Consider the following 25,731-nt stretch of genomic DNA (forward strand, 5'->3'; position numbering starts at 1 on the left):
CCTATAAGATTAATTGCCGATAGAAGTATATACTATCGACCGCTCGCTAATAATTTAGAATAGTTAGATAATTAGCCCTTATTAATAGAGCGATATACGGCTAGAATTGCGAGTCTAGCATTCTATATATTAGATATATTAAAAGGGAAGAATTAGCCGGGATCTTATACTAGCGCTATAGACTAACTAAACTTAATTAAAATACTATATAGGCCTACTTTACCGTAACGCGCTCCGATTGCTTAGTTACATTTTATATAAGCGCTTATATCCGAATACTACGGTTTCTTAACGAACTTGCCTCCTTGCCCTCGTCTTTGTTCTACGCCTTTCTTATCTTTACTTACCGCGCTAGTATTCGGGCGTATTTCGCGAGAAGCGGGAATAGCTATATCCGACTATATATCGGCCTTCTATTCGTGCAAAACCTACTATTATATATCCGCTACCTTTTATCTTCGTCTAGTCGCTCGGGTTTCTAACGGAGGTTTAGAAGATTTCGACTATTTACGCTTAGCTCGACCCTTAACTAGATAGCTATTGCCTTCTTTGCGTTGCTTATACTACTCCGAGCTGCTCTAGAAGTTCGATAGTAAAGGTATACTACTATTACGCGGTAGCGCTTCGGTACTCCGTACGACGTCTTCTAGTCTAGTCTCCGGCTCCGTCTTAATAGTAGGTCCTATATATTCGGACGCGGTTACTAGAGCCGTAGTCGTACTACTATCCTCCTTATCGCTCGGGCCTAGGCTTATTATTAGGTCGACGAATTATCGATCCCCGATAGGTTCGGATTTTACGAAGACCTCCTTAGGGACTAGATTAGTCGGTAGTAGAGGCGTCCGGACGCTAGCCCTAGTAGGTAGTTTTATCTTTCTTATTAGCGTAGGAGTCGTTACTAGCCCCTAATCCTACTAATCCCCTTTATCCGCCGATCTTCCGAAAGAGTCTATAGTACTCCCTACTTTATTCTCTAAGGCGGCTTTATTATCTAATACCTCTTCCTTATCTAAGGTCGGCTAGCTCGCTATATATCGACGATTTTAACGAGAAGTATTACTTATCTACTCGACGAGTATCTTAATTGTCCGGACGTCCTACTTAAAAGCCTTATCCCGAGTAGCTACTTAGTACTAGAGCTATATACTTACTAGATTACTGCTATTAACGCAAATACGTATAGGCTCGGACGTCTTTAATATAGGATTAGTAATAAAATCGAAGAAGTAGTATCCGTCGTATTTGTTCTCTATTAGAGGTTTATATCCTATTTTAGATAGGAGAAAGTTTATTAGGTCGCTACCGAGCAGTTCGACCGCCTCCTTAGTAAAACCGACCTTCTAAAAAATAATACGCTTAGGCTCCTTCGTAAAGGTCCTTTTGCCGTCCGTATCGACCTTAATAAATACGCGGTAGACGCACAATAAGATATAGTTTATCTTAGCCGACTCTAATAGCTAGCTACTATGCTTACTAGCTAGACGGGGTAATAGTTATAATATCTAGTTTTTATCGCGCCTCTTCTTCTTCGCGGCCTCGAGGCCTTTCGTAGTATATCTAGGAGACTACTAAGATTGCTTAATTTTATAGAATAGCTTCTCCGAATTAATCCCTTTAAGCGTAGTAGTAGGGCTATAGTTAGATATAGCTAGTAGTTTCTATCGCCTAATCCCTTTCGTAATATACGATAGTACTTCGGTCCCGATCGAAGGGAAGTTTCCGGTAAGCGAAGAGCTAGTCCCGGCCCTCTATCTATATATCTACGTTAATACTTAAGACGCGGAAGATCCGGGCGTAGGTAACTACTATATTGTCGATATAGATAATCCTTCTCTATCGAGGCCTAGCTACTACTATAGGTCTTGCTACTATAGTCCTTGCTATAAGCCCTACTATTGCGATATCTATAGCGCTACGATTATACTCGTTATTTGTAGGTTGCCGAGCCTATATACTTCGCATTTCGGCACGAAATTTGTACTAAATCGTTCTTCGTAGATAAAGCCGCCTCTAGTATATAGTTTGCCCTCTTTCTATACTAGGATTCCGAAGTTTAATATACTAGATATTAAATAACTAATAATATTCGAGGGATTTTAAAGAAGGCCGGCGGGATCGTAGACTAATTGTCGAGAAGGTCGATATAATAACTGTTATATATATACAGCGTCTAAGTATATCGGAGTAAAAGTAGGTATTCCCTAAACCCTAGAGAAGTAAGGATTATTATAGCGAATAGTAACTTGTTATTTAGTAGTCCGGGCCTAGTTACTTACACTCCGATATACTTAGACGCTATAACTATAAAGGCCTTATCCGTAGCTAGCTACTATAGCTAGTATTAAATCCGAAACTACTACTGCGCTCTATACTATATTAGGATATTACCCTATAGATAACCTAGGCTTATTAGAGTCCGTATTAGACTCAGACCCCGATAAGTCTACGTCGGACCGATAGGCCCCTACTACGAATATAAAAAAGTTGTTACCGACCTATCGATCGAGTTCTATCGACCTCTATAATTCCTATCATAGGTCGTCGTAAGTCGGCTCGAATAGAGGCTTATTCGCGTCGTCCTAGATCGTCTAATTATTAGGATTTAGTACCTAGAACCTAGCGTAGAGCGGAACGTAAGACTCCTTGAGGGTAAATCCCAATTCTATATACGACTTAATCTTATCCCGTAGATATAGGTAGGCCTTAAGGTAAATATAATTAAGATCTAGATTAAGCTCGTTCGATAGTATAGGTAGAATAAAGCCCTCTTCTATAAGACGGTCCTCGCACTATTCTATAGTATCTAGCGGAAGGTACTCTTCTAAATCGAATCCGGAAAGATCTCGTTCTATTAGCTCTAGTAACTCTAGGGGTACTTTAACTATAAACTGTATAGCACCCTTACTATATAGGTATCGCTAGTTTAGGTTAGATATACCGGCTACTATATACTCTCCTTACTGCTTTCGAATACGGTAGTAGTTCTAGTAGTTCGCAAATCCGTATACTATAGCCTTTATAATAGGTATATATATAAAGAGTATAGCGATCCGGTCGTACTTGAAATCCTTAAGGTATGCACCTTAAAGGTACAAGTTATAGAAGTACCTTCGCTATCTTCTAGTCGTACGTATTAGCTAACGCTAGAATGTCTCGATACGCTAGTTTATACGACTAGTCCTATACCGGAACATATCGCTAAACGTAAGAACGACGCCGTTCTACGGGTCTTCGCAAAGAGTACGCCGAAGTGTTATATACGTATCGGCTATTATAACGGTCTCTATACTACAGTTACTCTATAGAATAAGTAGTATACCTCGATATTGCTTTATAAAGGCTATATACTATGCTATTATAGAAACCGCGGTACGAGCGGATATTCTAATATAGATCTATATAACCCGCCTAGACTATATGTCTACGGCGGCATAAATTACGAAGCAGAAGTATTCGAATTTGTAGTAGGCGTCTATAGAGATAGCGTAGTTAGGGCCCGGATTCGTCTAGCTAGTCTAGTTGCGTACCGTACTATATCTTCTTCGCTTAACGGCAGTAGGATTGAGATATAATATAGCTTACTATAAACGTTCGCGGCTTGAGATACTATACTTTGTATAAAGGACGTCGTATAATGCTACTCTACCGAAGTTATTATAGTCTCCGAATAGTATCTCTTTCTATATAATAGTAGCAATATTAAAGAGATACTGCCTCTAGAGGGGCCGAGCGACCTAGTAGTAGAGACCTAGTATAATTAATATATAAAGGTAGAGTAGGGAGAATACGTTATACTAAGTTCGTTTCGGATACTTCGATAGCGTATAAGGCCGATATCGATACCCTTATACTTAAAGTACTCTATAGCCTGCTTATCTAAGATGCGATACTTATAAAAGAACGTATATACTCTACCTCCTTCTTAGGCTCTTTATGGCGACTTCTTCCACTACGGTACGCACTTTCTATACTGCATGTTGCTATTACTTTCATTCTCTTTATAGCTTAGCGGCTTGAAGAAGTCTTCTGTAAAGAGCCTAAGGACAAATGTCGCAAAGCGGCTATTCTAACCTTATGCGAATATAGAACAGATTAGACAGCACAACAACTACCCATTTTTAGCTAAAGTTATGTTAGAATCGCACCTAGGCAAGACTTTAATAAAGATAACTCTTTATACAATGATAGCTGTATCTCCAAAGATGCACAAATGAAAACTACAAAACTCAGGTCTAATAGAATCCTTATGCGAAACCAGTGCTTCCTCTAGCCTTTAATAATAGATATCTGCTACCCCTACTCAAAACACCTAAAGGTACAAGGCTGTACAGACTAGCCGCCTCTATAACCTCCTGTTGTTGCGATAATCTTGCGACATCTCCTCGTTACTATACAGCTCTAGAGGGCAAAGTTCGGATTTTCGAAAGCGTTCTAAAGATACTAAAAGAGCCGGAGGTCCGAGAGATAACCAATCTGAACGTAGTCCGTATGCTATATAGGTAGTGCAGGTGTGCTGTTGTCCCTAAGTAAAGCTAGTAGGCTAATAGTGCTATAAAGCCGCCGGGCGCAATCTAGAATAGATCGCTCTACGACGAGAAAGGCTAGTTTTCTTCTCTTTCGATCGCTTACAACTCTTCTTGAAAGCCTTAGGTCTGCCCGATGTGCTTGCTATAAGAATGCATATTGTTCAAGATCTTCCGGAAGTAGATATAGCTTTCCTGCTTAAGGCATAGAGAGTAGGGCACTGCAAAGCTGACTTTAGTCCTTAGACCCTTGCTAACGCAAGGAGCAGTAAGCAGGTGCATCAGTTAAATATCTAATAGTAGAAGGTGCGTGTTGTGCCTGCCTCTACTACTTGCGTTTATTAGGAAGGGGCTAAAACGGAGATAGTATATACTAGGAGCTTTAGCTAATCCTCTAAATATCGACGATAGCTTAGCGCTCGACTAGGCGCGGAAATCTACTATTGCTTTAATCGTTCCTTAAATTATATACGGCTAATTAAGTATCTAGCATTATATAGCTCCGTACGAATATCCTCTTGCTTCTTGCTAGCTAAGACTTGTCTACGTATCTAATCTTTAAAATAATCGAAGTTGACTCGTAGATAAGATATAGTAAACGTTCTAATCCTCGACCGGATTATACGGGGGGCTAAAAGTTACTAAGAGTTGCTAAGAGTTGCTAAGAGTTACTAAAAGTTGCTAAAAGATAGCTAGAATAGCTATTCTAGCTATAAGGCAGCAGACCTACTACTAATCCGGGGTTTCGTTAGTTACGCTAACTTACTAGTCGGCGTAATCGCAGCTCTCGGCGGAGTATATAACGGAGCCTCGGATACTATACCTACTATAGCACTACCGCTAGGGGTACTAGAAGTTAACGGGCCTAGCTGTTCCCGTAAGACCTACTACCGCCCGCCGGGGGTACTAAAAGTTGCCAAAAGTTGCTAAAAGTTACTAATAAAGGTTCTAAGTATAAGGCCTACTACTAGGCGCTAAAAGTTGCTAGAGTTTGATAATAAAGGTTCTATATATAAGACCTGCCGCCGGGCGCTAAAAGTTGCTAGAGTTTAATAATAAAGGTTCTATATATAAGACCTACTACCGGGCGCTAAAAGTTACTAAAAGTTAATAGTAAAGGTAAAAGTTCCTAGTATAAGAGCTACCGCGGCCCGCGGGTATACTAAAAGTTGCTAGGGGCTGCTAACAAAAGGCCTAAGTATAAGGCCTGCGGCTAGGGTGCTAAAGGTTAACTAGATAAGCTATTCCTACTAGCAAGACCTACTACGGCCGGGAGTGCTAAGGGTTGCTAGAACCCTAGAGATACTAGAAATTAACTAGACTAGCTATTCCTACGAGACCTACGGCCGCCGGCCGTAGGGGCATGTCTCTATATTCGGCGTCGTCTTGCATTCTAGTACGTTACTCGTATCGATATCTTATACTTTCTAGAATATCGGGAGAGTATACTAACCTGTTTTTATCGCTCGCTACGGGTAACGGCTATAGGAAAAGAGAACTAGGCTAATTAGTTTGTTGTCGTATATAATAGTGTTATACTATTAAGCGGCGAATAATCTAGGTAAGTAGCTAGCTTATACGAGAAAAAGGTAAAGGCTATATTGTTATTATAGGGACGATTCTATTAATAGCCTTCCGATACGTAGAAGTTGTTACTACGTAAAGATTAGTAGCGTAGCTTAGTAGGTATTATCCGCGCGCCTAATATTGTTAAGCCCCGCTAAGACCCGGGATTCCGTAGATTATAATACCGACTTTACGACTTTTAAACGATACGATAGCACTCTAACAATATATAGCACGCTAGCAACGTATATAGTACGAGATACGTCGAATAAGCGCATTCCTAGTAAAATCGCGCTAGCAAAGATGTCTAGCACGACAGCGACGACCGTACTAGCTTTAAGAACCTATCTCCGACTAAGACGATACTATATTTCGAAGAAGGCCGACACTACTATACTATACCTATTATACCGCAGCTACCGGTACTATAGCATATATTCGGCGCTTAGGGACCTAGGAAGGACCTAAAGGACTAGGATTTAAAAGACAACAATAAGAGCTATAGACTAGGCGTTCGAATAGCGGACCTAGTAGGATAATAAAAGTTAGTAAAAGTTGCTACTAGGTAGCTAAGAAACAGAATAGACGATTTGTATACCGATCTTAGTACTAGAAGAACGGAGCCGACGATACGATAACCGAACTCCCTCCCCTATCTGTAATTTATTAGCTTAATTTGCATATCTTAGGAACTTTCGTTAACTTTTACTAACTTTTACTATCCGTCGGTAAACCGAGGAGGCTATATAGTACGTAGTAGCTAAGGAGCGGCATTCGAACTTTCGCTAACTCCGGGCTTTTTATAATAGCCTTTACGTACCTTACTTATACAATGCTAGGCTTTTTATAATAACCTTTACGTACTTTACTTCTATAATACTAGGCTTTTTATAATACAACTTTACGCTACTAGGGATAATACACTTTACGATATACTCTTCCTCTTCTTTACTTTCTTCTCCTTTAACTAGGTATCGTATATACCCTCTTACCCTCTTCTATAATTGCGAGCGAAGCTCGCCTTACAATAATAAGGGTACTATAGTAGCCGAATCCCCTAAGAAATCACTACGTAACTCCCCGGATTTTAGAAGCTAAAGCTCTAATTAGCTGCTTTCTATACAAACTAGTAGGACGGAGGAACCTAGCTTCCGGGCATATTACGTGCCTTCCTTTTACGTTACTTCCTTTAAAGCGCGATAATAACAATGCGCTAATACTATCGTTAACACGCACCTAAGGCTAGCACTGCGCTACTAGTAGCACGCGCCTAAGGCTAGCATTCTATCCGTTAAAAGGCTAGTATTGCGCCCGTAAAAAGACTAGTACTAGCACTACTAGGACGGTACGGCAGAACTAAGCCTCCGGAAAATTACGTGCCTAATACTAACTATAACAAAACCTGCAACGACTACGACTAGCGACCTGTAACGACTAGCGACCTATAACGACTAGCGACCTATAACGACTAGCGACCTATAACGACTAGCGACCTATAACGACTAGCGACCTATAACGACTAGCGACTAGCGACCTATAACGACTACGACTAGCGACCTATAACGACTATAACTAGCAACCTATAACGACTACGACTAGCGACCTATAACGACTAGCGACCTATAACGACTAGCGACCTATAACGACTAGCGACTAGCGACCTATAGCGACTACGACTAGCGACCTATAACGACTAGCGACCTATAACGACTAGCGACCTGCAACGACTAGCGACCTATAAGGATATATAAGGCGGAAGCTTCGCTCGCACTTTATAGGCACGTAGAGCTACCTATAAGTATATATTATTGCCTTAAATATAAGGACTACGTAAGCGGTACTAAAGGCAGTATACGCGGTAGTAAGTTAAGCTCTAAATTAATCGAATTCGATTATATATTAACTAGGTATTTTAGCCGTCTCGCCCTCGCCGCGCTGCGCGCTCGTCTAGTAGAACGAGTATAACGTCCTTATCTTAGTAGCGGCGATTCTATACGGTTAGACGCGAAATAGCGCTAGCATTCGGTATAGACTCGCACTCTAGACTCGAATTACGTAAGAAATGCTAATTGTTAGGGCTAAAGAGGCTACACGTAATTAGTATATAACTAGGCCGAGTAAAGCTAGGGTCTTAATGCCTTAGGCAGGGCTTGGCGCTTAGCGTTAGGCTAACTCTCCTACCTTCCTCCCTCTCCTCCTAGATCTCTATCGAATACTAAACTAATTTACTACTACCCTATCTACCTGCTAACATAACCCTTCTTATATAGTATTCGATCTACCCTTTAAGGGTAGCAGCTAGATAGTCCTTATTTTAAGCTTTTAGCGGTATAGCTACGAAAACTATCGATTTAACTATATTGCGCCTAAAGAACGGGACCTATACGTACTATTCTATCGAAACAACCGTACTAATTATTAAGCAAGGCCTTCTATACGGCCTATTACACTAAGTTAATTATACTAGGCCGATATCTACTAATTCCGCTATATCCGTATCTTAGGGGCTAATAATACATTATTAGTGCCGCCCCTTATAATAGCCGGTTTATTACAAAACAACAATCGCGGCGCCGCTAGCAGCGCTAGCAATAACAATATAAGTAGCATAGCACCTACTAAAGTGCCTACTAAAGCACCTGCTAAAGTGCCTCCTACTAAAGAGCCTACTAGAGAGCCTACTAAAGAACCTGTAATTCTAGGTAACGACCTAGAATTGTCTGTCGACGACATTCTTAATAATATTGTTAACCGTCGATATAGCTAACTAGCCTTTAGTCCCTAACTAGTAGCGAGACTTTAAGGAGCTACTTAAAACAGGCTTACTGTCTTACGCTAAGAACAATAGCTAAAGGATAATCTCCTCGAAATTCGTCGCCTATAAGAAGCCCTAGCAACTAATACTAAACTAATAGTAGGGCCTTCCTCTCTATCTGTTTTAGTCTAAAAGAAGGATGCTAAACTCAAGGACTGTACTATATTTAATAGCTCTAGTCGGAAACAATATAACGACTATATCCGTAACTGCGAGCTTAATTAGCGAAACGCGCTAAGGGCCCTTCTAGACGACTACTCGTTAGTCGTCTATACTATACAATACATTAATAGAGACCTAAAGCGTACCTAGGATAACTATTTCGACTCCCTTACTAACTAGACCGCTATTTAGTAGCAAGACTACAAGACTATTATACTAGATACCCTTAGAAACCCTATACTAAGGCAACAATACGCTTAGGACTAATACCTTCGAGCTAAACAAAAGACTAATTAATCGGCTCGCTTATTTAAGGCCTATTTAAAGACCCTTAAGGACGATTTGCTAGCTAAGACCGACTCTATCTAGATTTCCGAAATACGCCCTAAATTGCGATAGGAACTAGTCCTCGAATTAGACCGCCGCCGTATATTCGAACAGGCTAACCTAATACGCATTTAATTTATAGTCGAAGTAGAAATAGCCGAACGAGCTGTTTAGCTTTAGTAATAGCTAGAATCGAGGATCCGACTAACTAGTACTAACCGTAGCAACCGTAGTAGCCGCGGCGGAGGAAACTAAGGTTCCTACTAGAATAACAATACTAACAATAATAGTAACAACGACCGTAGGAGAAGCCGTAGCCGACGGCTATATAGAGGAGGCCGTAATAGGGGCCGTAGAAGGGGCTCGTATCCCTATAGTACTAATCGCTCGGCTAACAATAGCGGTAATAGCTATAGCAATCCCCTAACCGGACTGAAGTGCTTTAATTGTAATAGCACTAGCTATCTACTAGGCTAATACGACAAACCTAAGGACTAGGCCCGAATCGACCGTACTACTACTAAGCACCGAAAGCACCTTTTAGCAGCTAACGCTACCCCTATAGGCTAACCTTCGAAAAAAGAGTAAGCGCCGCACTAACTATTAGCCTTATACGGCGTAAGACTATCGACATTGTGCTAGCTATAATACGCTCCTACCTTATATAGGATACGAAGGGCACTACCTATTAAACTAAGGTTATACTAGATCTAGGAAATTCAGTTAGTACCCTTATTAGCTATCGCCTAGCTAAGCAATTAGACCTTCGATAACTGCCTAGGACTAACCTACTAACCCTTGCTTAGTTTAATAACGCTCGGCACTTGACCTATAGGGCCTACTATATTCCTATAGCCCTAAAGGACGACCTCGGAAATAAACGCCTACTAGACTTTACTGCCTACGTAGTAGATATAGACAACTTGTATAGGGGAGCTATTATTATTATTAGCAACCCTATTCTTAAGCACTATGCTATAGTTGTAGACTTAGGCAGTTAATAATAGCGATTTAGAATCGCTAGAAGAGAGGATATTAAATATATCGACATTAGCGAGTGTCCTAATAATATTAGGGTCCTGTTTATTAGCAACCTAATACTAGCCTCTGCCTTAGCCGACCTAACAGTCGACCTATTAGGCGACGATAATAAGCCTATGCCCCCTAATAGCATAGACTCTAATTAGCTCGAGCGTATACTAGAGCCTATTCGAGAGACCTATATTAATGTGTTTAAACACTACTTAGTATCGACATTGCCTATATTTAAAGAGATAGACTATAAGATTAACATTATAGAAGGCAAAGAGGTTCCTTTTAGTCCCCTCTACAACCTTAGTAAACGAGAGCTCGCTATATTACGTAAGTACCTAGAGGAAAACCTAGCTAACGGTCGCATTCGGTATAGTAACAGCCCTACTAGTGTACCTATCCTGTTCGTACTAAAGAAGGATAGTAGCCTACGCCTATATGTCGACTATCGTAGGCTTAATACTATTACTATTAAAGACCGCTATCTACTTCCGCTTATTAACGAGACCCTCGATCGCCTTTCTAGCGCTTACTACTATACTATATTAGATATTAAGGATATATACTATCGCATCCGCATCCGTAAGGGCGATAAATAGAAAACAGCCTTTCGCACTCGTTATAGCTATTTTAAGTACTTAGTTATACTATTTAGGCTAGCTAATACCTCTACTATATTCTAGTCCTATATTAATCGGGCCCTTTTAGGCCTATTAGACTATCTCTATATAGTTTACCTAGATAACATCCTAGTTTATATATATTTACCTAATATTACAGAACACTAGGCCGTAGTGCGTAAGGTCCTCGACCGCCTACAAGCCTATAGATTATATTACAAGCCTTCTAAATACACCTTTGCTACTAAAGAGGTGTTATTCCTCGGCTTCCTCGTATTAACTAAGGGTATTAAGGCTAATCCTAATCGGATTAAGACTATTACTAAATAGCCTATTCCTACGTTAATTAAGGAACTATAGTCGTTCCTCGGTTTTGCTAACTTCTATCGCCGATTTATTAAGGGCTATTCGAGGCATATAATGCTACTAACTGAGCTTACTAAAACTAAGGCTAACCCGTCTAGAGAATTTAAATAGACCGACAAGACACAAGCCGCTTTTAACGGTCTAAAGAAGCGATTTACTAAAGTCCCCTTATTATACTATTTCGTACTAAGCAAACAGATCCGAATTGAGACTAACGCTTTACAGTTCGCTATATTAGCTATTATATTACAGTAGGCTAATAACACCTACTAGCACCCGATTGCCTTCTTCTCGAGGAAAAAAATTAATACTAAACGTCGCTACGAGACCTACGAGTAAGAGCTCCTAGCTATTATCGAGGCCTTTAAGTATTAGAGGCACTACCTCGATAGGGCTTAATATACAATACAGGTCTATATAGACTATAACAACCTCCGTAGTATTACTAAGATTACTAGGGTTACAGGTCGATAGGCTAGATAGGCCGTCTACCTCGCCGGGTTTGATTTTAATATATTATACTAGCTAGGCGTAAGTAACCCTGCCGATAGCCTATCGAGGCGACCTAATTACGATAGCGAGACCTAATACATCAATTCTTTGTTTCTAATCCTATAGTATAAGATTGCTATAGCCTATATTGTTAATAAGCAAGCGTAGGATAAGCGGCTTACCGGACTCCGCGACGGCTTAAAGTATGTTAATGCTCTTACTATATTAATAGTGCGTATTAAGGCAAGGGCTAAGGACACAGATAGGAGAAGTTATAATAACTCCCTAGTCGACATCGCAATATATAGTAATAGCGATAGTACTACTATAGTTAATCCGGCTACTAGTACTATTAAATGTATATAATACGTACCTCGTTTAATAGCGAGGGTGCTATTAAATAACCTTACAAATAGGGATAGTTAATCGTTTATAAATAAGCTGTTACGTGCTTAGTAGAGGGACGCCTTTACTACTAAACGTATCGACAAGCTTATAAGTAGGCAAACGACTCGATCTAGTAAGAGTAACTAGTCGGTCGATAACAAAGGTTATTTGAAGTTTAAGGGCAGATACTATATCCCCGCTAAATATTCGATCCGACAAGAACTTCTTAAGCGATACTATAATAGTAAGCTTGCCGGTTACTATAGTATAGAGAGGTCGTACGAGCTACTATCGCGTATATACTACTAGCTAAATAGTAAGCGGGATATAAAGGAATACGTTAACACGTATACCGTATACTAACGTGTTAAGGCACTAAAGTATTAGCCTTTTAGCGAGTTGTCCTTATTGCTAATTCCCTATAAGCTATTTGTAGAGCTTATAATAGATTTTATTATAGGTCTCCCCCCTACTAAGCGAAGAGGAAGCAAAGACATCTTTAACGCTATCCTAGTCGTTATAGACCGGTTTACTAAGGGCGCTCGATACATCCCGGCGCGGAAAGATTAGACTGCTATTAATATAGTAGAAGCGCTATAGAACAATATCTTCTATACCTATTAGGGGACCCCTAAAGGGATAGTCTCTAACCGAGGCTCGACATTTATATCTTATTATTAGAGTGAGATTTGTCTATAGCTAAGACTTAAGTATCGCCTGTCTATAGTATTCTATCTACAAACAGATAGTTAGACCGAAAGGCAGAATGCTACGCTATAGCAGTACCTACGTAGCTATATTAATAAGAACCCTAATAACTAGGTTAATCTCCTACAACCCGCCGAATTCGTATATAACAATAGTGTCTACTTATCTACTAAGGTGTTACCTTATTTCGCTATAATAGGCTAGAACGCTACTATGCTATAAGACCCCCTATCGCTCGAGGCCGAGCGTAAGGAAAGGGAAGCGGGTCAACCTAAGATACTAGCGGCTATTAAGAGGGTTTAAAAGATGCGAGAAATTCACGCTAAGATAGCTAACAAACTAGCAAAGGCCTAGGCCTATTAGAAGGCCTACTATAATAAACACTACCTTCTAATAACCTTCAAGTAAGGCGACCTAGTTATACTTAGTACGAAGAACCTCCGTATCCGCAAATACCCCTTACCTAATAGCAAAACAAGGCCCAAACTCGCACTAAGGTATATTAGCCCTTTCCGTATCCGAGAACCTAGGGGTACCTAGGCCTATTAGTTATAGCTTCTACCTTATTATACTATCTATAATACCTTCTACGTATCCCTCCTTAAGCCGTACTATCTACGTAAAGGGGATGAAGTACCTACTAAATCCGAGGATATACTAGCTAATAGCGAAGAGCTATAGTCTATAGAACGTATCCTATAGCACCGGACTAGGAACGGCAAGAAGGAGTACCTATTAAGATAGTAAGGCTATTTACCTAAATAGGACTCGTAGGAAGCTAAAGGTTCCTTTAAAGATATAACTAAGTTGTTAGACGAATATTAGACTAGCGTAAAGAACAAGAAGAAGGCTAAGAGCTTATAATGCCGCCAATGTTACTAAAAGAGACCTAAGAACAATACCACCCCCGGGGTGCTATTAGCTAACTAATTAGAAGCAAGCAATTGTTAGTAACGAAGGACAATAAGACTATACTACTATAGCGGACGCGTACTAAGTATTAACAAGCGCGCTATAACGCGACAACTAATCGTATACTCTTTTAAGGGCTCTACCTCTTTACTAATACGCCCTATAGGGCCTTCCCCTAGCATTAGGTCCCTCTTTTATTCCTTTATCCTATCGAGGATAATAGTGTCGCGCTACGAGCTAGTAGTGTGCCGGCGGCCGGCGTAGCTATATTAGTAACGGTGTTACGGAGTGTGTTGCTATTTAAGAAAGGAAGGATATAGCTATATTAGTAACGGTGTTGCCGAGTTATTATTAGTTAAAGAAGGAAATTAGAAGAAGGTAAAGTTAGCGCTAAGACGACTAGCGCTGCTATTATTAACATTACTTACTATTATCGCTACGCCTATAGATACAACCTTACCTATACTACGAGCCTAAGGCACCTTTAATCAAAACTTTAATTAAAAGCTTTAAGCCTATTAAAGGTTTAATTAAAACTTTAAGGCTAAGTTAAAACTTTAACTAAGTTAAAAGATTAAGCGACTAATAGACTAACTAAGGGTAAAACTATAGAGCTAAGCTAGCCGGGGTCGATCTTACGGACAATAGGTTACTCCTCGATCTATTTAACCCTTTAAGCGAGGCGAACCTCTACTACTACACTTATAATAGCCTTTACCTATAGAAACTAGAAGAACTAAGTTTTTTGAAAAGATATAATTAGTTAACACTTAAAGGCTACTAAACCTAACTAATTTAGGCTAGTAAAACTACGACAGTAAATAATAGCCCTCGTAATAATAAGAATAACCCTCGGAAGCGGACATTGCTAGGTCTTTTAAGAGTAGACGCAAAGAACTCGGTACGACATTACGTAGAGCGGAGGCAGGGCTGTAATACCTCGTACGTCTACCTATTATAGTAGGGAAGACGCGCTCGTATTATAATTAGTCGAAGGCCCTCAATTCTTGTAGATATATATTACTTTATAGTTTATTATATATAGGGATAGCGCAGTTAGAGTTAGATATTGTGTTAGAAGGTAAGGTTTGATATAGTTATATAATTAGGTAGTTAAGTGTTTAATTTAGCGCAGACTAAGCGGCTTATTAGACCTACTAAGTTAGTAGTAATAGGGGTTGAGACTAGAACAAAGACCGGCTACGAGGGCGCGGCCTTTAGAAGAGAAGCGTATATTAGGGCTAAAGAGGCTACACGTAATTGGCATATAACTAGGCCGAGTAAAGCTAGGGTCTTAATGCCTTAGGCAGGGCTTGGCGCTTAGCGTTAGGCTAACTCTCCTACCTTCCTCCCTCTCCTCCTAGATCTCTATCGAATACTAAACTAATTCACTACTACCCTATCTACCTGCTAACATAACCCTTCTTATACTAATTCTCGCTTAGTCCGGCCCTACTACTCCCTACTATACCGCTACCGCCGCCGCTACCGACGATAACGATAAGGATAACGATAAGGATAACGATAAGGATAACGATAACGATAATAATAAGAGATTAGATAGTTAGGGTATTAGTCTTAGTCGCTATTGTTTAGTTAGTCTTACGCTTGCTCGATAGTACGCAATTGCGCGTATCTACTAGCGCCGCTCTACTCTTTTAAATATATTATTAATTAATATACTGCTATTCGCTAGCCTCGCTTTAGTATAAGTATAATAACTTATCCTTTGTGTTTCTTCCTATTTCTTCTCTTCTATAGTTGTTATAATATTACTTGCGATACTGTCTGCCCTAATATATATATAAGGTAAGGTGTTTAATAATATAGATATATACTATCTTACGAACGATACGGAACAAACGACTCTTTAGATTAATAGGTAACGCGGATAAAGGCGTATAAGACAGCGTTATACGATATAAGTGTTATTTAAATACTAGTATAAGCCTAAATGTCGCTAAACTTATATTTAATCTTTTAATATTTTAATATTTAAATAAGAACACTTAAAACGTTAACAATCTATATTAGCAGCTATAACTATCTGTTTACGCCTATATTACGCTTAGAATTACCCTAATATCTAATAGAATCTAGATCTCTGCTTATAGGGCGATCGACTATTGCCGACCTTACTATCGCTATAATAATAGACCGATCTAAACGGCTTAGTATAGCTTTCTACCCCCTGCTGTCTAAATATTCTACTATATTACTACTACTACTACCTTAGCATCTTCGCCGCTTAAAATAATTTATTTAAGAGCGACGACTAAGTACTCCTATCGATATTTGCTCGAGATAGTATATATAAAAGGCACTACTACAAGTTAAACAAACTAACCAATTCTCAGGATTCCCGAAATTCCTAAAATTAGCCTAAAGCCGACCTTCTTCAACTTCGGCGCACCAGGGTATAGCACAGCCAGCCAAGCTAGTACATCGATCGAACGGATGGGCAGAGACATTTGCAATGGTGAAAAAGTGACGCTGCTTGCTAGGAGAGAACTTACACCATTGTAAACGGCAGTTCTCGGGGATCTGAATGCACATGCAGCCATAAACAAGCAACGTCGATGGCCGGATTTTTTTACCTCATCCCTCCGATCATAAACTATGTACAGACCGCCAGGAGATCTTGAAATTTGGTGACTCAAGGGCGTGTGCAACACGCAAAACACCCGACGCCCCGTTTGTATCTTGCTTTCCCTCCTCGTACACCATCCAGACAGCAGGGGAAGATCACAGTCAAGATGTGTGGCATTTTCGCGTGCCATTGGTATGTTGTGCCCAGCCCAATCGCTGTAGAATCGCGGCACGAGACTTTCACATCCACGCCGAAACGCTGACCACAACCTGTCCTGCAGCCACCCAGATGTGCAGAAGTTCAGACCGACTGCGATCCGCATGGGAAAGCAGGTCAAGCATCGCGGACCTGACTGGAGCGGTAACCATACAGCCAACAACACCATCCTCGTCCACGAACGTCTCTCGATTGTCGGTGTAGACACGGGCTCGCAACCCATTGTGAGCGACGACGGCACCGTCGCACTCGCAGTCAATGGCGAAATCTACAACCATAAGATTCTGCGCAAGCAGCTTACCACCCCATACCCCTTCAAGACACATTCGGATTGCGAAGTCATCATCCCACTGTATAAAGAGCATGGCTTGGATGCGCCCAAGTACCTGGACGGCATGTTCAGCTGGGTGTTGCACGATAAGGCTCAGGACCGCTTGATTGCCGCCAGAGATCCTATCGGCATCACCACTTTCTACATTGGCCGCAGCAGCTCAACGCCTGGTGCTGTGTACTTCGCCTCAGAGCTCAAGTGCTTGCACCCAGTGTGTGATCAGATCGATAGCTTTCCACCAGGCCACGTATACGACAGCAAGACCGACACGCTTACTCGATATTATACGCCAAAATGGCTGGTCGAACCTACCATCATTCCTTCCAACCCGCTTGACCTGAAGCTGCTTCGGGAAACTTTCGAGAGATCTGTACGAAAGAGGCTGATGGCTGAAGTGCCTTACGGCGTGCTTCTCAGTGGTGGCTTGGACAGCTCACTTGTCGCCTCGATTGCCCAGCGTGAAACGCAGCGCCTGCAGAAAGAGTATGCTCGCCAGCAAGCACTTCTCTCGCAAGGCACCAACAGCCCAACCATCAGTGGCGTTGCCAACGGACAAATTGCCTCCGCAACGCCTGCTGAGAGCACGGAAGGCCTGGCAGGTGTTGACGAGAACTACAATCTCACTGATGTCCCCGTGCTCTCCCAACTCAACTCGTTCTCCATTGGTCTGCCAGGTGCCCCAGACAGCGTCGCGGCAGAAGAGGTCGCCAAGTATCTCGGCACTAGGCATCACTCTCTGACCTTCACCATCCAAGAAGGTCTCGACGCTCTCTTTGACGTCATCTACCATCTCGAGACCTACGATGTTACCACGATCCGTGCCTCCACGCCAATGTTCCTGCTGTCCCGCAAGATCAAGGCCATGGGCGTTAAGATGGTACTTTCTGGCGAAGGATCGGACGAAATCTTCGGAGGATACTTATATTTCCACAACGCGCCAGACAAAAAAGCTTTCCACGAAGAGACTGTGCGGCGAGTCAAGAACCTACACCTTGCAGACTGCTTACGTGCCAACAAGTCGACTTCTGCGTGGGGTGTTGAGGCACGTGTGCCGTTCCTGGACAAGCAATTCTTGGACGTGGCTATGAACATCGACCCTGCGGAGAAGATGATTGACAGGTCGCAAGGCAAGATCGAAAAGTACATTCTGCGAAAAGCATTCGATACGGAAGGCGAGCCAGGCGCCAAGCCGTACTTGCCCAAGCACATTCTCTGGAGACAGAAGGAGCAATTCTCCGACGGCGTCGGGTATGGCTGGATTGATGCTCTCAAAGACGAGGCAAAGAAGATGGTCTCTGATGAGCAGATGGTTGAGGCCAACATCCGGAAAGAGAAGCCGTTCTGGGGAGATGACATTCCTGATTCCAAGGAGGCCTACTGGTACCGCTGCATGTTCGACGAGCACTTCCCGCCATATTGTGCCAGCACTGTCATGCGTTGGACACCAACTTGGAGCAAGCAGACCGATCCATCTGGTCGTGCCATTGCATCGCACGACCAAGCATATAAGCCGGACCAGGGCGCATAAATCTAGCCCCATTCTTTCTGCGGCGTTGGTGGTGCTGACGAGGATAGAGCGGAGGCGGCTCTACGACAGCCAGGCCAGCTGGTTTCCAGCGTGGCTTTGATCATCATCAGTCCGTGACTTTTTAATGGGCATAAGCTTTCACACCCCGATTGAGTGAGATGGCAGGCTAGGCTATCCTAGCACCCTACACCCTCTTTCAAGAACCGAACAGTAGCGTCCGACACCCGAGTTGTAGATTACGACTTCGAATAGCTCAATACAGGCATGATCTGCTTCTCCAGCTGTCCTTGGTGGCTTTCGGCTTTCGGTGGTCTCAAGGATAGGAGCCACTCCCGGGATCTTCTTCCGCAGGCGCAGGAGAGCGACAAAGATGCCAGTTGATGCCTGTATATGTTGACACCACTTTTCACGATATCCTGCACAGTCCGATTGAGCGAGATGGCGGCCAGGCTCAACCTTGCCTACGAGATCTACATAGAAGCCGCCATCTCGCTTAATCGGACTTTACATCATGAGCAAGACCATCTACCATTATAGTGCCATCGCGGGAATTTGGCCAAATTTCATTCCATCTTTCTATTCGACGCATCGTACTCGTCTTGCTCCCCGTAATTTAGTGTCAGAGATCGGGCACGGAGTGTGCAATCTCTTCTGAGCGCGAGAGGAGCTGGAGCAATTTGTAAAGTTGGACTCGTATTGCTTCATGTGATGATGTGAACAGTAAATTTCTCGCACCTTGAAGAATCGAATGCGAATAAGTATTATTGAATGTGTGCATCTCACTTTTGAGCAAATGCGCGCTGCATCGGCCGCCCCGAGAAGGGAATTCTGGGTGAACTGAACCACGTTCGGGATGCCGTGTTTGCAGAGGATACGCAAGGGTGACAGTAGAGGCACTTCCAACCACGAGTGCGGTGGTGAGACTCTAGGTCTGCATACGTCTGTAACGTGAGACGAGAGCTGGTTGACGATACCAGACGCCAGACACCAAACACCAGGCAAGCGGCATCATAACAAACGTGTTGCTAGCTAGACTGCCATGTGCGATGACGTGGCGGGTTGATAAATACATCCACATCGGAGTGAAAGCGCTAAACTCCCTAATCTTGGACTTCATGGTTCGTAACAAATCAGAAATGTCAGATTACACGGGCCGCTGGTATCCACTTTCACTCCGATGTGCGTTGACGCTGTAGTAGGTTAGATGAAGAATCCCCTACTAGAACTCGTACCTGCTCGGGGTTCGTCGGTTAAACAGGGGTCGACCCCTATAGTATCTATATAGTTAGTATATAGAAGCCGCTTTATAGGTAAATAGACAGGCCTTAATTAGACTTAGTTAAAGGTACGTTAAGCCTCTTCGAGCGCTTAGCTATTGTCGCCGCTATCGGCTTCTATATATAATTTAATTAACTTTATATCTCTAAACTTAATACCGCTAAGAAGCATATAAGAATAGCGAGCTTCTAGGCCTTTATAGAAGATAGTTATAACGACGATAAAGGTAATAATTAGCTAGATATATCTACTAGTTTAATAGACGATAATAAGTTAAATACTAATTAGCTAAGTAGAGGAAAAGAGCCGATATTTAAGAAGGCGGGAGAACCTATACTAAGCGGCGTAGACGATAAGAGTTTAGTAGTCGTAGAAGGGGATAATAAGGTCGAGGATATAGGGGTAGATAGTAGAGTAGGCGGATTATATTATCTAAAAAACAGAGAGATTAACGAGGGTCGATACGAGCTACTAACTAGTACCTCTTACTAGCGGCAGGTTAATTTGCCGCTAGACCTCCGTAGTAATAACTTGTTATTAATAGACAACGTCTAATATCGCTTCTTCTTACTCTTTTAGACTAATAAGGTTATAGACTGCCTCGTTAAGTATACTAACGAGTATACTAGTAATAAACCGGACTTTAAGAAGGGCGATAAGGTCTTCGTTTCTAGCTATTAGTAGAAGCCGGTAGACAAGCTAACAATGCGGATCTTCGTAGGTATTATTATCTATATGTCCGCTATTTAAATAGCCGACAAGTCCGACTACTAGCGTAACGATAGATACTAGCTATTATATCCTATTATTAGTTATATAAGCGAGTAGCGGTTTAAACAGATTAAGGCTGCTTTATAGTGCCGGAATAACGCGCTCTCGTTAAGTAGAAGAGGCTTACCTACCTAGACCTAGATGCTGCCGCTTGCTAATATATTACGTAGCAAATTCCGCGAGGTAGTCGTACCTAGTACTAACGTATCTATCGACGAGAGCATAATCCGGTTTATAGGTAAATCTAGGCATGTAATTATAATAAGAGGTAAGCTAACGCCTATCGGATATTATATGCTATATCTGTATAAGGATAGGTACCTATATTCCTTCTTGTTCTCGAGCCCTCGGAAAGCATATAAATAGGAGGCTAAAGATCCGGATTCTATCGCTTCGATAGTCGCTTAGTACCTAGTAGTAACTCTAGAGGTTCTTACGGACGCTAAGAAGAAGGAGCGGCAGAAGGAGAGTAATAAGAAGCGTCGTAAGCGTAAGAACCGTAGTCCTAGTAGTATTAGTTACGGATTGAATATAGGACTGTATTTAGTATAGCAAGTAAGAAAAGAAAGTTATACTACTACGGCCCGTACCGACCGCGCTACCGAGACACCCGAAAGCCTAATCGTGTCGCCTGCCGTCTCGCTTAGCTCTAAGCTAAGCTCGCTTAGGTAGGCTGTTCTTCGACTAATCCTATAACTTCCTTTCCTATAACGCTTCTTCTATATTTATATAGATAATCTATTTAATAACGTGCTATTATTTGCAGTCTTAAGGTACCTAGGCATCGCTGCGACTAGTACTATACGATCTAGCTTACTTTCTTAGCTATAGCGAGGTAAAACCTTCGAAAAGCTAGGAATACTAAAACGAGATAGTACGAGGAAGAATTCGACCTTCCTAGCCCTTAATTAGAAGAGCACGCGTTTTCCCTATAATACACTGCTTTATAAGGCAATTTATAGTATAGCGGTAGTAATCTAGTAGGATAGAAACCTTGTCTAGTTTCTTACGACAGGGTGCCGTCTATTCGAGCGGTTATAGCGGCTTCGAGGCTGCCCTCGAGCTAGTAATAACGCCTATATCGATAAGTACGTACGGCCTTACTAGAAAACTAATAGCAAGGAAGAGATAACTATTCTAGAGGTTGCGGCATTATATAATAATTATATAGGTAGCGTAGACATTTACGACTAGCTGCGCTACTATTACTCGATATAATACAAGTTAAGGAAGGGCTAGTATCTATTGTTCTACTTCCTACTCGACGCTATAGTAGTTAACTTATTCGTCCTTCTACGAGGTAATAAATAGTAGACTAAAGAGCAGCGATTTACTTAGTAACGCGACTTCCGTATATTATTAGTATAGCAAATAGTCTGCCTCGGATAACAAGAGCTTAATACGGTAGAGGCAATAGAGGCCGCTTCGAGGGCTCTGCGTATACTAACTCTACTACTACCTCGAAGCTCCGGTTAGTTTATCGCAAGTTACTTATATAATAGCGGAGTACTAAGATCTCGGCGCTATTAGATTAAGAAGGGCGATAGCCTACCTATAGCCGAGGACTTTCGTCGCCTCGCTTATAGTAGTAACGCTATCTACGACTAGAAGCCTATTTTATAACGCTAACGTTACTTCCTATATAAGTATATAAGGACCGCCTAGGGGTTTAAACACTAGCTACTTAACAAGACAACCGAGCACTAGACAGTCTATTATTATACCTATTATAGTCCTATTGCCTTATATAAGGCATATAACCTAATATAGTATAACTAGCCTAATCTATATACCTTCTTTAAGAGCCTAAAGCCGGAGGGCTCTTTAACCTCTACTAGCGATTAACAATAGTCGCTATTACCGATAAGTTAGCTTTATAGCCGGCATTTAAAGCACACTACATCTTTATAAGCGAGGTAATCGTCTTATATAGCTATTTAACCTTTAACTAGAGTGCCTTAAACTCCGCCCTTTTAATAACTATTACCTTACTTCGAGAGCCTTCTTCGGCGGAGCTAGCAACTACTATAGGCGACTCCGTAACCTCCTTTTTAATCTCCTTCTTAACCTCCTTCTTAACCTCCTTCTATAGGAGGTTTATATCTACCCTTAAGTCCCTTACTACCTCTACGAGCCGGTTAACCTTAGCTATAAGTAGACTAATATTAAACTACTTCTTAAGTAGACTCGGCGGTTTAATTAGTGCTAGAAGTATGTCTTTACTAAGCTTATAGCGACTTAGTCGACGGCGTATATAAGATAGCCGAGACTCGGTTATTAGTAGCTAATTAGTTATTAGAAGGTCTTAATCTACGGTTTATTATCTATATACCTGTCTCGGTAGCGTACTTAGCGCCTCTATTGCCTTCTTCTATACCTTTACTTACGAAGGTTTGCTACAAAACCTTTACTAGGGGACGACTCGTAAAGGTATCGGCTTCTTAACCTTTAGCTCTACTACGGCTAAATCCGAGACCTAATCGGACAGCCTCGCAGTTCGAGGGGCGATGCAGGTTTGTATAGGGCCACACCATATTTAGCATCAGAAGTGGAACCCGACAAGGGCAGAGCCAGGGTGGGTGTTCGACGGACTTAACCACGGACTTCGTTAAGGGGATGCGTCGCTGTGACGCCAAGAAGGCTCTAGTCCAATACAGGCCACTGCCACAGAGCAGTTGTGATCTTTCGCCTTTCGCGATCGCAACTTGATCTCAGAGCACACACACGCACCCGCACGCACGCACGCACGCACGCACTCCACGTCGCTACGCCACGCCACGCCATGCTGGCCGACAGGAGACCGCGACTGGTGCAGCCTCGTAAGGCGGCGAAATGGACCAATGATGCCACGCCGGCCTCTGCGTCGCGGCAAGATATCAACGTGCATCGATGGCGACGCGCAAACGCGAACCCCCCGAACAGCAACGGCGATACCGACAGTGGAGAGCGGTTCGAGAAATACAACGTCAAGCTCGAAGTGCCCGAGTACGAGGAAGAAACATATGAAAAAGTCCTGCAGGAAGCAGACTGGACGAAGGAGGAGACAGATTATCTGGTCGATGTCTACCGGGAATGCAACGCGAAATGGCCCATCATCGCAGACCACTACGATTTCGAGGGCGGGAAGGAGCGCAGTATGGAAGAATTGAAGAAGCGCTTTTACTACATCTCTGCTCAGCTGCTGCAAGTGCGCACTCCGATAGCATCGATGGGCACTTCCGACTACCAGCTGTACGAGACCCTCACCAACTTCAACCCCGACCAAGAGAAGTCGCGAAAGAAGCTGGCCGAGCTGCACCTCTACCGCAAGGCAAACGAGGTCGACGAGGAGATGGTCCTTCTCAGCGAGCTGCAACGCATCATGCTGAACCACGCCACTCTCGACAGCCAGCGCGAAGAACTGCGCCGCAGACTGGACTATCCCAATCCTGCCACCAATGCCTACCAGTACACCACAAGCCAAGCACTGACGCAGCTGTGGCAGCAACTGCTCGCTCAGGATCGCATGAAGAAGAATCCCCGTCTACGTCCGACCGGCAATCCGGCCTATGATGGACCAGGCGCAGCTGGCATGCTTCCACCACTACACACCAGCTCATCCCATGGCCCGCGAGCTTCGACTGCCGCGCTGTCCGACGCAGGCGGCGTTCTTCCCTCGCGGCGCCAGACTCGCGATTCCCTCCCCTCCGCCACCCCTTCATCGGCCCTTCCAGACAACTTCTCCAAGGCCGATAAGCTGCGCTACGGTATTGTCGAAGCATCCGCAGACAATGCGAAACCATCATCTGGTATCTCCTTCGCAAGCGATCGCGTCATCAAACCGCGCACCGCAAAGAGCACCATCATGACCGAGAAGATTGGTGCCATTTTGACGCACATCGGCGTGCCAGAGCTGATAGTGTTGCCAACACCGAGAGTAGTTGAGCAATTCGATGAGATCATGAGCAAAGTACATGCATTGCTCGAGATGAGGAAGATTGCAGACAAGGAGGAGCAAGAGCTGAGAGTAAGACAGGCAGAGCTGGGCTCATGAGTGGTAACGCGTGAAAATTTGATACCCATATTGAGTTTAGCGAGGAGTTGGGGCATACAATGTAAGGGAACACAGCCTTTTGGACTCCTTGAGGACTTGTCGCATGGTCATGAACTTATCAAGACATGAATACCGGTATCTATTGTTACAAGCTGCAATGACGAGCGCCCCGCGTGTGCGATTCGAATCTGTCACACGCCAGTAGTGCTCACGAGCTCATTCACCTAGCATCGCAGGTTTCGATATTACACATACATCATAAGTTCCGAGTGGTCCACAATCGACGAGGTCACCACGCCCATTTACGCACTCGGAGCTGCCGCCACCGTTGCTCAAATTGCCATTCTCTTCTGCATCGCCAGACGAATTCCAAGAGGGGCTATCAATACCCTGATACAGGCTTTGACGGCGGCCTTCGCGAGCAATACACGAGCCACAGATCGCTTGAAAACACGTCAGGAGACAGACGGCCACCTCCAACAGCTCGATGCACACCTTCAACACCGGATAGATTTGCTCAACGCGAGCCTCGACCTTGATTCAATGCCTCGGTCTGATTCACCACTCTACCAGAGCCTCCAGGCAGATCTAGTCTCAGATCAGTTTCCTTCAACTGTCAGCACGGACACTGCCGATACCGAAGCTGCAACCACGGATGGTGGATTCGACGACTACTACCGAGATGCCTACAACATGGCCTGAACCCCTTCAGATAGTTTCACTTCATCAGGTCTTATGAACAAATTGGACGAGATAAATCAGCCGTTTCGCTGCTGGATTTGGGAGCTATGGACGCCGATATTATCTTAAAGGCGATGGAAATAAGCAGAGCTAACGCCAATCAAAGGCGCTTCATAGTCGAGTGCAGGATAACGACTTCGGAATCCAATCTGAAGTACAAACTCAACACTGACGTAGAGTTCACATGCAATTGCTCCAGCCTCCAGACTTCAAGTGAGTTTGCGAGTGTTAATGACGAGTATGCGTAATGGGCAATTGCATGGCAAAATTATCGCCTCTCTTCCAGTAACACTGCTCGAGCTAATGAATGTATCCCTGGCCCTATCCAACCTC

The 25,731-nt window shown here is 42.9% G+C and overlaps 3 protein-coding genes across 3 annotated transcripts; 2 read left to right on the top strand and 1 right to left on the bottom strand.

Annotated features, from left to right (window-relative positions):
* Positions 1–6,392: 6,392 nt before the first annotated feature.
* Positions 6,393–19,145, top strand: MYCFIDRAFT_207236 (uncharacterized protein; the record flags this gene model as incomplete). The annotated part of the gene is made up of 5 exons (XM_007926743.1): positions 6,393–6,416; positions 16,327–16,397; positions 16,418–16,432; positions 16,482–16,692; positions 16,722–19,145. The coding sequence occupies 5 exons, from the start codon at positions 6,393–6,395 to the stop codon at positions 18,573–18,575; spliced, it is 2,175 nt and encodes a 724-aa protein (XP_007924934.1). The 3' UTR covers positions 18,576–19,145.
* On the bottom strand, positions 18,263–19,587 carry MYCFIDRAFT_207237 (uncharacterized protein; the record flags this gene model as incomplete). The annotated part of the gene is made up of 7 exons (XM_007926744.1): positions 18,263–18,710; positions 18,759–18,959; positions 18,986–19,025; positions 19,079–19,177; positions 19,210–19,274; positions 19,311–19,498; positions 19,524–19,587. The coding sequence occupies 7 exons, from the start codon at positions 19,585–19,587 to the stop codon at positions 18,636–18,638; spliced, it is 732 nt and encodes a 243-aa protein (XP_007924935.1). The 3' UTR covers positions 18,263–18,635.
* Positions 19,588–23,406: 3,819 nt separating this feature from the next.
* On the top strand, positions 23,407–25,359 carry MYCFIDRAFT_195396 (uncharacterized protein; the record flags this gene model as incomplete). The annotated part of the gene is made up of 2 exons (XM_007926745.1): positions 23,407–24,630; positions 25,057–25,359. The coding sequence occupies 2 exons, from the start codon at positions 23,407–23,409 to the stop codon at positions 25,357–25,359; spliced, it is 1,527 nt and encodes a 508-aa protein (XP_007924936.1).
* Between the last annotated feature and the right edge of the window lie 372 nt (positions 25,360–25,731).

The sequence above is a fragment of the Pseudocercospora fijiensis genome, assembly GCF_000340215.1.
Source record: "Pseudocercospora fijiensis CIRAD86 unplaced genomic scaffold MYCFIscaffold_3, whole genome shotgun sequence".
Lineage (NCBI taxonomy): Eukaryota > Fungi > Ascomycota > Dothideomycetes > Mycosphaerellales > Mycosphaerellaceae > Pseudocercospora > Pseudocercospora fijiensis.